Below are 13838 nucleotides of genomic sequence, written 5' to 3' on the forward strand. Positions count from 1 at the left end.
GGCCTACACCAGAGCCATAGCAACGCGGGATCCGAGCCGCGTCTGCGACCTACACCACAGCTCAAGGCAATGCCGGATCCTTAACCCACTGAGCAAGGTCAGGGACCGAACCCGCAACCTCATGGTTCCTAGTCGGATTCGTTAACCACTGCGCCACAACGGGAACTCCTGAATTTTTTTTTATTGCATAGTCTGTGCCCTCAGGATATGTCAGCTTCACATAGTCAATAGGAAACATTAAGCTTTATCACTATTCAGAGAGAAATTGCTGTATGCACTGTGCAAGATACAGCATGGATGCCAGCTTCCTCTGTACCTGATGCATTTTTTATTTTCTCATTCTTTTTAGTTAGCTATTTGTTTCTCCTAGAAGCCATATTTTTCCCTCCAAGATGTTATGAGTCCTCTAATACCTTGAGTGAGTGTGGTTCTGAAGTAAATTTGTGAGTAAGCCACTCTTCAGAGTCAAAGGGACCAGAACAAGGAAGGCAGGAGTCGTAGAATTATATCAAGATTTAGCACTCACTATCCTTTTAAATTTTTCTAAAATAAAAATTGAAAATTGTTAAAATGGTAGATTTCCTGGGCTTTTTTTTTTTTTTTTTCCAAATCAACGAGTGTGGTTGAAGGCTCCCAAGTACCATGTCACTTGTCCTCTTACTTAAAGAATCACTTGTACTAATGGAAGAAAACTGAACACATGGAGTTTCGTATTTGTTAATTCTCACAATAACCATATGAAGCAAGTGTTATTAGCTCCATTATTTCAAATAAGAAAACCAGGGCTCAGAGCAATTAAGTATCTTATTCAGAGTTACAAAGATAGGAGGAGCCATGCATTTAAATTGTCTATGAGTCCAGTGTGCGCACCCTTCTTCCTTGCAGATATAGATTGTTGGTGTGGAGGGAACAGATAACAGCTTTGGATTATTTGATGAGATGGGGATAAAGTGCAAACGAGGACCCATTCTCCTTTCTTCTTTACTCCAGGCTGCATGCAACTCTCTCCTGTTTTTCCCCTATTGCCCTCTGGCTTTGCAATCACTTTTTATTTTTATTTTTTTTTCACTTAAGCATGACTGCAAAGGAGATCAACGTGGCCTTTACATAAAATAGGAAAAAACATTTAAGAAGAACATTTCATATGCTGCAATGAACGGCTCCCTTCTTTGCTCAATGCAATGTCAATCTTGAAGTGCATCTTCCTACCATGATGACCTAGACACATGTTACTGGCACTTGAAATTGAATATGATCTTTCCCTTCATTCATTCATTTATGGGAAAACATTTCCTGGATGTTCACTGTATGCCAAGTCCCATGCTAAGTGCTTAAAGCATGAATACTTCTTGCTCTAGGGTCCTTACTGCCCATAGAAGGATTTGTCCTATCAAATCTTGTGATGTGCATGGGGCATCATTTACCACTTAGTTTTATAAACTGTGGGCTGAGGCTGATGGAGGCTGGAGCAACTTGCTCAAGGTTGTGCTAAGTGGCAGATGCAGGGCTTCAAGCCAGGTACACCTCTGACTCCTCAATGTAGAGGTCTTTTTACTAAATAATGGCCCTCCAGATTTGAGATTTAAGATCAACTAACTGACTGCATGACTAACTATATGCATAACTAACTGCATAAATAAAAGAGAAGAAAAAAAAAAACCTTTGGGCCATCATAAAACATTCAGCCTTTATTTGGCAAATGGGATTATTAATAAACAGGCTCCCTCTACCTCTAAAAAAGTAGCAGTGAACTTTCACAACTGTTTCATAAAAGAAAGTGATTTTAATGCCAATAGAGGACAAAGGAGAGCTCAGTACAAAAGACTAGTTTTTAATTGGATTGAATTTAGCTTTCAGAAAAACTTACTACTAAGCCCTAATTTTCTCATTTTCTCTGTATACAGGTGAATTGGCCTCAGGAAAGGAGAGGATCAGCAGATTTAAGGATTACGGACCCAAGTATAGAAAGACCCATGAGCAAGGGACAGGGAGGTTTATTTACATTTCTCTTCCAAAGCAATTGTTTGTTTAAAAGAAAGCCTTTCTGCCTTCATTAGCAAATATCACAGAATTCAAATTTCAAAAAGCTTTGTAGTTCACAGGAGATAAAATCTAGAGAAAGTTTTCCCTTTTATTTGCATTTTATAGCAATTCATCAATCATTTACACTTCATTGTAAACGTTGGTTAAAACTTGGTTTGCTAAACAAATCATTACTTCCGAGAAAGAAAAGTGATTGAGGCCCAACTTCTAACTTTGCTAATGGCTCTCCTGTGTGTGACTGCCAGCCCTATCAATGTGACCCAGTGCATCCAGTTGGGACTCCTGTTTCAGAGAATGGTAAGGGTGCATGCAAACAGGCAAACCTGGTGAAGGTGATGGTATTTGTGTCTTACCAGGTTTAAGAGACTTTAAAAATGAAATGCAGGTAAGGTAGCAACCAAACAAACCCAAGTGAGGGCTGTTCTGCTGTTCAAAACTGACCTGAACTCTTCAAAATGTTAAGGTCATGAAAGACCTGGCAAGGTCAAACTGCTTTAGACATGGCAACTAAATGCAATGAGTGATCCTGGATTCAAAAAATGTAATTGGGACAATTAGGGAAACTGGAATATCCTATGTCTACATCAATATTTGTACTGATATAGACGTATAAAAGTATTGTCTCAATGTTGTTTCCTTATTTGATAATCACAGTATGGTTACAAAAATGAAAGTCCTTATTCTTAGGAAATATTCTCTGATGTATTTAGAGGTAAAATGGTCATGCTGTCTGCTGCTACCTTCAGATGGCTCAGCAGTACTACTACTTATTATTATTGTTGTTATTACTGTAGTTGTTTTTATATTGACAGAACAATAAAGCATTAAAGTCAATATGGCCAAGTGATAACAATGGCTGAATTTAGATGCAGGATGTACAGGAGTTCATTGCACATTTCTTGCAAATTTTCTCTAAGTTCAAATCTTTCTCAGTAAATGACAGAACATGAGCCTCCTTCCTCCTCTCCCACCTGCAGCAGCGCAGTTGGAAACTGCACCATTGGTTTCAAAAGTGCTTAAGACCCTGTTTATTTCCCATGAACTTGAACTGGGCTCTGCAGGTAGAGATAAATTTCAAAAAAGTCCAAATGGCCGATTTTAAATATTCTCTTTGGCCATTTATCTACTCTGTGTTCTCCAATATGACACAAAGAAATGCTGATTTACATGCACACCAATTCTGGGAACAGGTGGAACATATGGAGGAGCAAAACAGAACCTGCTATTTCCAGTAGGTGTTTAAAATTTCCCCTGCCTTCTCCTTAAATAATAATAAACTTTGCTATTTGCATGGCCACTTTTTATGAAGTATCCTGCATGTCTTATAAATAGCTCAGTAAACCTCAGTGTACCTCCGAGGTGGATAGGTGTCAGTGCTATTTTGCAGTAAGGGAAGTGAGGCACAGTGAGGTTAATTGTTTAGATTGGCCCTGAAAATGAGTCACAGATGCCAAGAATTGGAAGAGACCTTAAAGGTCAAACCCCTACTTGATGCATGAATCCCCTCCACACAGCTGCTTCTGAACACCTCTTGGTTTGAGAAATTCTGTAGCTCACTTTTTGCAGCTCAATTCAGTTCTGGACAGCTTTAGTTATATTTAATGAACAGCAGTTCAAAAAAAAGTGCCTGGGTTTTCTTGAGTCTTAATCCAATCCCTGTTCATTACACCACATCAGTGGATTTAATGTCATGAAAATGAAGGTAATAAACCATTGGGACCCAAAGATAAGATCACGCATTTTAAATGTTAATTTCATCTTCATTTGAACTTGGAAACATGCAAAATGGCATTTCACAAACTTGTTGGTATATTAATATATCCAAATCTAATAAGATTCTTAAGGGGATCTATATGCCCTCCAGAGGGGAGGAAAAAGTCAGAACTGAGAAATGGAAATGGGTAAGTGTGTGAATTACCTGGGGAAATACAGTACTTTCAAATGCATATCTTCATACATATGATTTTTTTAAAGAGCTTCAAAAAAGTCTTCCCAAAAGAGAAATTGTGTCCCTTAAGTGCAAAGAAGCTGATAGAAGAATCTAGTCAAAATATTTGAGATGAACTATGTTGCAGTTAGCTCCACCAGTATATTTTGGCCCTGAATTCCAGCTGTTATCAATGGTAGCTAAAAATAATACACCACCATGAAATATCTGGTTTCCTGCATGGATCTCTGAAAATCTGAACAGGGTTCTGGTCAGGGGACGGGAGTGGGTAAATAGGAAGGGTAGGACAGAGTGAGGGCAGAAGAAAGGGAAGATAATCTATTGTTTTTTGGTGCTGCATGCCAAGGACTTTCCATTCCCCAGCTATTTCATGTGAGAGGGCATGCAGCAGGGAGTCTTCGTTATCACAAATAGTCATAACACAGTAATGTGAATTGTGATTGCTGAAGGTGAAATGATTCGCTTAGTCTTTTGCTTGGCACTGACTGTGTACAGAATGTCTTTCACTTTGGCTTGACCACCTATGTCAAAGTGTTTAATTTCCTTCAAGTCCAATTTTTAGACCTCGGTCAAGATTCGTGGTTCTGTATAATATTCTTTCTATGTTCTATGGGAAAATGAAGGAAAATATAATAGGTATAACAAATCAAGTCACTGTGTAAATATAGCCAAAAGAGGGGTCCTTGCCCTTATTTACAGGGTAGTTGAGTATGTTAAGTGAGCTATTTATATAAAATAATTATACCAGTATATGGAAATTAGTGCTCCAAGAATTTAGTTATTGTGATTTTTGTAGTTGTCATTTTTCTTGTGCTTTCCTTCTGGATTTAATGTTTCTTTCAATCACTGACATTATTGTAAAGCTTTGAGACTATGTTTTAAGAAAGTGACAGTTAATAGTTCTTTATGGTATGCTGAGTTTTGTAAATCTCCTGGCTCTGTGTGTTAACAACAATGACTTAAGACAACCATGGTTGAAAAATAAGCCTCTTAAGCACTGTATGTTATAAACACATCTGACTGGAATTCATTTCCCTAATGGCCTCATCTAGTCCTATCTACATGCTGAGGACTCTCAATTTTGTATCCCCAGCCCACGCTACATTCCTGAACTCCAGACTCACATATTGACTGCCTATTTATCACCTTCATTTGGAGGTCTAGAAGACACTGCAATATCAAACTTAACATATTCATGACTGAACTCTTTATACCCTTATTTCCCCAAACTATGTCTGTTTATACCTTTCCCCATCTCAGTCAATGGAAACTCCATTCTTTGGCTCAGGCTGAAAAGCTTAGAGTCGTCTTTGATTCTCTATTTCTCTCACCCAGTCTCCACCCACTTAGAGCATTATACCAGCTCAACATCAAAATATTTCCAGAATCTGGCCATTTCTTATTCCTCTATTGCTATCAGTTCATCTCTTGCTTGATTTCCCTATGAGCTGCCTATTTCGTGCTTGCCTCTCTGTGCTGTTTTATTAATACAAGGGCCAGCGTAATCTTTTTATGATGTAAATATGATTATGACACTCCTCTTCTGAAAACCTTCCAGTGGTTTCATATTTCATGAGAAGCCAAAGCTCTTCCAATATTCTAAGGCCCTTCTCTCTGACCCGACCACCATTCCCCTCTCACCCTGATCCAACCACAGTGGCCTCCTCATTTGTTGTAAATAGAGATTTATTGGAGCACGCCATACCTGTTCAATTGCATAGTGCCTGTGCATATTTTCTTGCTCCCTCAGCAGAGTGGAATAGTTGTGACCAAGACACTATGCCCATAAAGCTTAAGCTATGTAGTACCTAGCTCTTTTGAGAAAAAAGTTTCCTGGCCCCTGTTCTTCAGAATCAGCTAGGGCTACATTTTATTAAGATCGGTCTTGAGAAAACAGAAAACTGCTGAATTTCTCCACACTGCATTTGGAGCTCAGCTTCTCAGCTCTTTCTGATGTGTATGAAGGGATAGAAGCCAGGTTTCCACCAGGGGTCTAATGAAGCAGAGGGGATCACCAATGAGTAGCAATTTCCCATTGCCTAGGGTCACCTCTGAATGTGGGAGTCAGAGAGAAGTAGGTGACTGATGGGAAGAACATCCAGGCAACAGAGAAATAAAGAGAGAGAGAGATGAAGCAAGGTGAAACTTCAACTCCCCCCAACAGTTCTCTAGGGTCTTTCTACATTTGCTCTTCCAGAGGACAGAATTCTGCCTGCTAGTATTTAGTGATTTGAATTTTGTCCTTAGAGACATGCACAGTGCTCCCATCGACTCCAATGGGAGTCATGGACCATTTGGTCCCATAGACATCTGTGCTGGCTTCAGGCTATTTAACAAACTCCTAAACAAATCCCAATAAAGTGCTCTTTAATGGTACTTAATTCTGGTGTAAGTGTGGGTGCTGAGCATACCTAAGTCTTCTCTTTTCCTTCAGGTTTTGTAAGTTTCCTCCTTTTTATGACTAGATAATTACTGCAACTGAAATCCTGAGTCAAGCAGTGTTAAACCCACTCAAAGTCAAAAGATGTCTGCTTTTATTGATCTCAGTTGACCTGTTTACTCTCTGGGTTCCAATTTAATGGCTCAATTGATTATTCATTTACATTTTTAATGTCTTTGTGAGCAAAATCATTTAAACATGAATCATCTCTAACTTAATGGGCAAAATACAAACTCATTTTGGATTTTCGATTTCAGCAAGTATTTATTGAGCAACTGAGCTCAGGTGAAGTTAACAAGGATGAAAAGGAGATTTCTGCCTCTTAGAAAAGGTAATAGAAAGAAAGTTCAAATTTCTCCCTATGCAAAACGGTTGTCAATTGTGAGTGTTCCCTTGAAATCAAAAGGGAGGTTAGGACATCAACTTTTATATTATCCTTTTCCAAATTATATTTCGTATAAATGCAATTTGAAAGCTACAAGAATTATGCTCACATCTTTATGTGAACTTTCTTAAATTAAATCCAGATGTTTCAATATTATTCACTGATTTGTTTTCCTTTTAGATGGTCCTGCTTTGCTGGTAATGGTAGAAATAGAGAATATTATGCTATTGAGTGTACTATCTAATGAGAAATAGTAGTATTTTATTAACTCATGGAGTTCTCTATTTACAAAGGTAGACAACATGGAAGGCCTGACTATCGTTATGTTTACAACACAATATATATCTTGAGGCTCTTTAAATGTGCTTATAGAGTTCATTTGATAATATGTTTTCTTCCTTCACAGCAAGCAGGTGAAGTTCTAAAAATATGACTGCCTGTAGCTTTTCCTTCCCAGTAGAAGTGTTTTGAATATAATATTTATAAATTATATATCCAATCACCTACCTTCTCTTCTTTCTAAAATGAGATGAGGTATAAGGAAATATGTAAATGCATATTTCCAACCAGAATAGTCACTTTTATCTGACAGTTTAAAATGGAAACAGAGTTTAGGGCCAAATAAAGGAGGCTTACTATTCATCCTCTGAGGAATAGTAAGTGCTGGTGCCTGGTGAAAAATATAGTGAAAAAAGATGAAATACAATTTAAAAATTCAAAAGTAACTTGCTTTGTTAATTTTCACTGGTAATTGTATTCATCTTATTAGTACATGTGTGGATTAAGGAGCTAATTTCTATCCTCGAAGAAAAAATATTTGGAAAGTAAATAGAATTATTCCTTCCACATGTAATTATTAAATACTTTCATATATGCCAGGACTGTGTTAGGTAGCAGGTTATTAAAATAAGTAAGACAAAATTCCAACTTTTTTGAATGCCTAGTCTTATAAACAAGGAAACAAATAATTGAGGCATGTGATAAAATGCTTATATTTACAGATTGCTATTATCTCCTCAAATGGTCTTTAGAGAGCTTTAAGAAAGAAGAGGGTTTTTTTTTTTTTTTTTGGCTTTTTAGAGCCACACCTGCAGCATATGTAAGTTCTCAGGCTAGGTGTTGAATCAGAGCTGTAGCTGCCAGACTATACCACAGTCATACAACACAGGATCCAAGCCACATCTATGACCTACACCACAGCTCACAGCAAGGCCAGACCCCCAACCTACTGAGCAAGGCCAGGGATCGAACCTGTATCCTTAGGGATACTAGCTGGATTCATTTCCACTGAGCCACAACAGGAACTCCCAAGAAGTGATATTTGGCTGTGATCATGGACGAGCTTCCACTGTGGTATTGGGTGGAAGATCAAAGTGAGGGGCCAGCCTCAGAAAGAGAGAGTTGGGTGGACTTGGGGATATTGAAGGTATGATGCACTCTTCATCACAGCTGATGGGAGAGTAGGGGATGTGAGCAGCTAGCGTCTAGATTAGTGAAGATGTAAATGCTTGGATGGTGATGAGTTTTAAATTAGGAGGCTTGGATTTTCTTCTGTGGACAATGGAGAGTCACTGCAATATTTAAACTGAATAAAAGGGGTCTTGAACTCCAAAACAAACCTCAAGATATAAACTGAAGGCAAAGGGGGATGGGGCCAGTAAAGAAACTTCAAATAGGGGAGGGTCAGAGAAATGTCCAGCACCACATATCTGTCCCTCACCCTAAAAACAGGCAGGTGGAACAAAGCAAGCTTCAATAAGGGCTCATTATTCAGGGTTCCTAATCTTCTTCCCAGGAAATGGTCAGCTTTATTGATACTACCTTTAACAGGATTCCTCTGTTTACTTGCCTTAGAAATTTTTCCTGACATCACATAGTTACTTACTGAGTTAGAATCATATTTCATTGGTCATTTTCAAAATTCCTCTGCATTATTTAAGGAATGGGGTCATAATCACAGTTTTAATAGAGTTGGATGCAGAAATTATATCTTTAATATTCAGATTGGATTACAACATGTATTGATACAGTGATATTTCTTTTTAAAAAGTGCCCCTAAGTTTGATGATGAAAGGTTATCAGAAAGAGTCAACTCACCACAAGGAATTGGAATTAGCTGCGCTTGGCATTCTTAAATTAGAATATGCAACTAGCTTCATATAAAAGAGCATTTTCATGCACACTACTGAGGAGTCAATGCCTATAGAATGCTCTGGTTCCCTTTAATTCACACCGGGCGTGGCCAGGTGAAGGCTTGTGTGAGTCCCATACCTGTGCTGTCTTCATACACCACAGTCACTGTTTTCCAGTTGTAGTAGAGGACCAGATCCAGGACCGCTCTGCTGATGGCCGCGTAATCCGGGTAGAGGTTGATGTAAAACAAGTCTTTGTTGTCCACCGAGGGGTGTTTCCAGCGAGTTTGTATATGTGGAACTTCAAGAGCATTGCAAATAGACTGCACAGCACTGACAGAGGAGCTGTGGGAAGGGCCAAAGAGAGCAGCCACACCAAGAGCCAGCTGGTCACATGCTGATATCCACAGGCAAGAGAGAGGAAACCAGGGAAGGTGGGGGAGAGAAAGAGAAAGTTCTGTGAATTTAATCTTCCCTTTCATGGCTCCTCTTTACTTTTACTTTTGGAAACTTTCTTCTATTCTCCAACTATATGTGGAGGAAATATGCTTCATCCAACTTCCAATATCTCCGGGATACTAAATACTAGAGACACAAATGTGGAAATGATTAGCAACACATCGCAGGGCCAATGCCTTGAAAACAAAAATGAGTTGTTGGTTGCACTTCATTACTTTTAATCAGTTGGAGTCTAAATTTCTTGCAGAGTGTGGTGTCACCCAGAAGCACTCAGAACTACTCTACAAAGTCATTTGCCAAGTGAACCTCTTGTGAATCACTGTCATATGGCAGTGTGGCAATGAAGATATTATTGTGGTCAGAGAATGCCGAAGACTCTGGGTGGCTGCAGAATACTTTAATTCCAGTCTTCCCCAAAACTCAGACAGGAAGGTCTAGGCTATTGAAAAACTGCTGAGGAGTGTTAAGTGATATGGGATACCCAATTCATTACAGAATAATAGAATAGCATAGCTTTAAAAGCATCTTAGAAGACATTTGGCCCAACCCACTGTTGTCATATGTGATGGAGTGAGTCAGGACCACTGGATGATGTCAGAACTGTGCCAGAGCCCAGGGACCCAGCTCAATATTAGCCAACAAAATCAAAAAATTGTACATAAAAATTATTTTTTAACATTTCTTTATTTTTTGCATTATAAGATTATATACACTCATTGAGATAATTTAGAGTACTGAAAAGTGTAAGGGAGAAATAAAGGTCATGAAATCCCGCATTCTGGAAAAATAGCCATTCATATTTCAGTGTTCCAATTTATTAAAAAATGAACACAATATAGGTGCTGTTTGATACATTGTTTTCTTCATTTAACACTGAATTTAATGCTAAAAGTATGCTCTTTCCCCCAAGTCATTACAAATTCTTCAAAAGTAAATTCTTGGTTCTGTAGAATAACCTATTTTATGGGTATGTCATTGCTTATTTAACTATTCCTATAATACAGAACAATCAAGCTGCTCCTAATTTTTGGTTATTATAAGTCATATTAAAACACTTAGTTCATACATTTTTCTCTAAATTTTACATTACTATCTTAGAGTAAATTTTCTATCTATAATTAGAAAGTACTGATACTTTTAAGAACCTGATACTTATAAACCAAATTCCCTTCCAAAAATGTTGGGAGATATTATCTTCTATAACCATGTAAAATAGTGCCTACTCATTTTATGCTGGCATAAATTTATGCTGGCATTAAATATAAATGTAAAAACAATTAAATTTATACTTTAATGCTAGTTAAAGAATTTGAAACTGCTGAAAAATAAGTTGAATACATGAATTAAATAAGAGCAAAATTTATAAATGAAATTGGGTTAATTTTTATGTGTCATTCCAAAAATAAAAATAAGTAGAAAAATTATACAGCTTTGTCAAAATTATCTGACTTGACATAGAGAGAAAAACTAATAAGTAAAATTTTGAGATCCGTATTTGAAATATCTGTGGGACAGTGAATGTTATTGATCATTCACAAGGAAATTTCTGACACTGTACTCTTTGGTACTGAATTATCACATGAGATGTGAAGACAGGATTTTCTGCATTAAATGCTCTAAGTGAAACATGTCCTGAGAAGCTCATTTTCTGGATGTGTTTTCATTGGTTAGCAAGAAAACAATGAGCACAAGAGTGTATGAACTGTTGTTTTGTATAACATGGGCAATGGATTGAGGTTCCTCCTAATGCTTAGCTCTGGGATGCCAATATTACTTGATAGAAAATCAATCCTTTTGAATTTTGTTTGCCAGCAAATTACCAGTTGTAAGAAGCTTTAGGGGTGTTTAATTTACAAGTATGGAAAGTATTTCAGATTACAGAAATGCTTTGGATTCTATGTGGGTTGTTAAATGTGGTTGGATTTCTGGGGTATTAACAATGTTTTGTGCATGTGTGTGTGTGAGAGAGAGAAAAAAAGACAGAGAGAGAGAAAGAAATACAGAGAGAGGGAGAGATTTGAGATCTCACTTGTAGATGTCATTTATATGAAGATGTCTTACAAACTTCAAAGTCCTGTATAAACATCAAATTTTATTATTTGCTCATAGATAATTCTGACCTATATAGTATCTGCAACTCCATCTATCTTTAAAAGGTAATATTTTTATACTGAGATAATGCCATAGATTTTTTTTTTTGTCTTTTGAGGTGTGCACCCTTGGCATATTGAGGTTCCCAGGCTAGAGGTCGAATTGGAGCTGTAGCTGCTGGCCTAAGCCACAGCCACAGAAACATCAGCTCCGAGCCACCTCTGTGACCTACACCACAGCTCATGGCAACACCAGATTCCTAACCCACTGAGCAAGGCCAGGGATTGGACCTGTGTCCTCATGGATGATAGTAAGATTCATTTCCACCGAGCCTACAACAGGAACTCCTAATACCATAGATTTCAAAAGATCCCACTATACTATTCAATTTTCATATGTGCTCCCAAGAAAGCAAGTTTTGTACTTTATTTAGGAAGAACACTAAGAATCTTGCAGAGGAATGTATTAAATGTATACTCCTGCAATCTTAACTGGGTTAACTCTATATGGAAATGTGTATTTAAGTACTTGGAAATAAGCATGAACATGATGTTCATTGTATTCCATTTATGTGCCTGTGTGTGTCTGTTTTATTAAAGTATAGCTGATTTACAGTGGTGTGTCAATTTCTGCTGTAGAGCATGGTGACCCAGTCATACATATACATACATTCTTTATCTCATAGTATCTTCCATCATATTCTGTTCCAAGAGGTTGGATATACTTCCCTGTGCTGTACAGCAGGACCCCATTGCCTATCCATTCTAAATGTAATAGTTTGAATCTACCAACCCCAAACTCCTATCCATCCCACTCCCTCCCCCCCACTTCTGTGGCAACCACACATCTTTTCTCTATGTCTGTGAGTCTCTGTTTCTGTTTTGTAGATAGGTTCATTTGTGCCATATTTTAGATTCCTGATGTGTTTTTTGATGGTCAAAACCTTTCTCTAAGAGATGAAGAGCCCTTCCCATTGTGAGGCAATGTTCCCACACAAACACCTATATGGAGTCTCGACAACTCCTTAATTAGAAACCAACTTCAGTATGTCAAATGTAGCTTCAAAGAGTCATCTTGGAAATGTCTGGGGACTACATAAACAAGCCCCACAATTCCAGTGACTATTTCCATGAGATAAAACTTGCAGCTTATATACAAATCAGATTAATTTTTAGGAACTTGTCTTCAAGTTGAGAAGCAAAAGGGAATCAAATCCCAAGTTTGTTTCCCAGATTCAATCTTCTTTGACCCCAAGTTCCCTGCTTTCTTGATGGATTGCTTGATTGTTGGATCCATCCAATTTTTTATTATTTTTTTCTTTTTTAATATTGAGGTGTAATTGACATATAACATGTGAATTTCAGGTATATCACATAATCATTTGATATTTATAATCTTCACCTTTCTCTGATCTTGTGGAACGAGGTTAAAAAATTTTGAGATGATGCTAGATAAATCCTGTAACTCATGACCTGTTAAAATTCAGGTTGTGAATTCTGTGTATTGTGGGCATTTCCACATGCTCGGTGGGTATGACCTTCCACAAAGTTTTATTTGACTGCACTGTACAATTTCATGGTGGTATCTCAGCCTCAGGAAGGGAAAACAGATCAAGCTTGACATTTTCCATTCACGGCTGAACCAGTTAATCATAGAGTGGAGGGCACTGAAGGGTAAGCTAATCGGAAAGGCCCAGAAATCAGAGTGAGGCCACATCCATTAGGATGGCTCAGATTGCACTGGACAGTGACATCCAGGACCGAGATTTCCCACAACCCATTTGTACCAAGATGTCCACTTTGGAAAAGGGCAGGTGGCAAAAAGAAAGTGATTTGCAGAGCAGACATATCACCCAAAGAAGCTTTTAAAAGTGTGGAAATAGTTACCTCTCCGTGAGGCTTCAAAACTATCAAAAAGGTTAATTCTCTGGATGTCATAGGTTAATGTGGTGTTAGGCATCAGAGTTCGATTTCTGTTAATGCTGGTGACAGCAAACTTGAACGCTAATTCTTCAACATTAACGGGTTCATTTTCCACAGTTTCAAAAATCCCTCCTGTGGAAGCAAAAGAGAAGCATGAGAAGCATTAGTTACATTATGCACGTGCTTTAAAATAAATAATATACATGATATAAACAAAAGTTCTGAAAGACTAACAGTAGGAATGGTCAGAACAGATCTGGAACCAAGTGTTAAAAAGTTGTTTATCAGCAGGTGTCAGATGCAGATCAAACGTCATATATGTGCCTAAGATTTCAAATGTAATATTGGACTATGTAATACCTATCAGATAGCAAATGCATTCCAAATATTTAGTACCATATAAAGTATAATTGATAAT

General features: G+C 37.8%; 1 protein-coding gene across 1 annotated transcript in view; it reads right to left on the reverse strand.

The window, feature by feature from the left end:
• Nucleotides 1-13838, reverse strand: part of GRIK1 (glutamate ionotropic receptor kainate type subunit 1) — a 411839-nt gene that overhangs the window by 150504 nt on the left and 247497 nt on the right. Inside the window, exons 2-3 of the mRNA XM_047795295.1 lie at nucleotides 13385-13552; nucleotides 9088-9345 (exon numbers count right to left, since the gene is read on the reverse strand). Of these exons, the coding sequence (XP_047651251.1) occupies nucleotides 9088-9345; nucleotides 13385-13552 (426 nt within the window). The remainder of the gene's footprint in view (nucleotides 1-9087; nucleotides 9346-13384; nucleotides 13553-13838) is intronic.

The sequence above is a fragment of the Phacochoerus africanus genome, chromosome 1 (assembly GCF_016906955.1).
Source record: "Phacochoerus africanus isolate WHEZ1 chromosome 1, ROS_Pafr_v1, whole genome shotgun sequence".
NCBI lineage: Eukaryota > Metazoa > Chordata > Mammalia > Artiodactyla > Suidae > Phacochoerus > Phacochoerus africanus.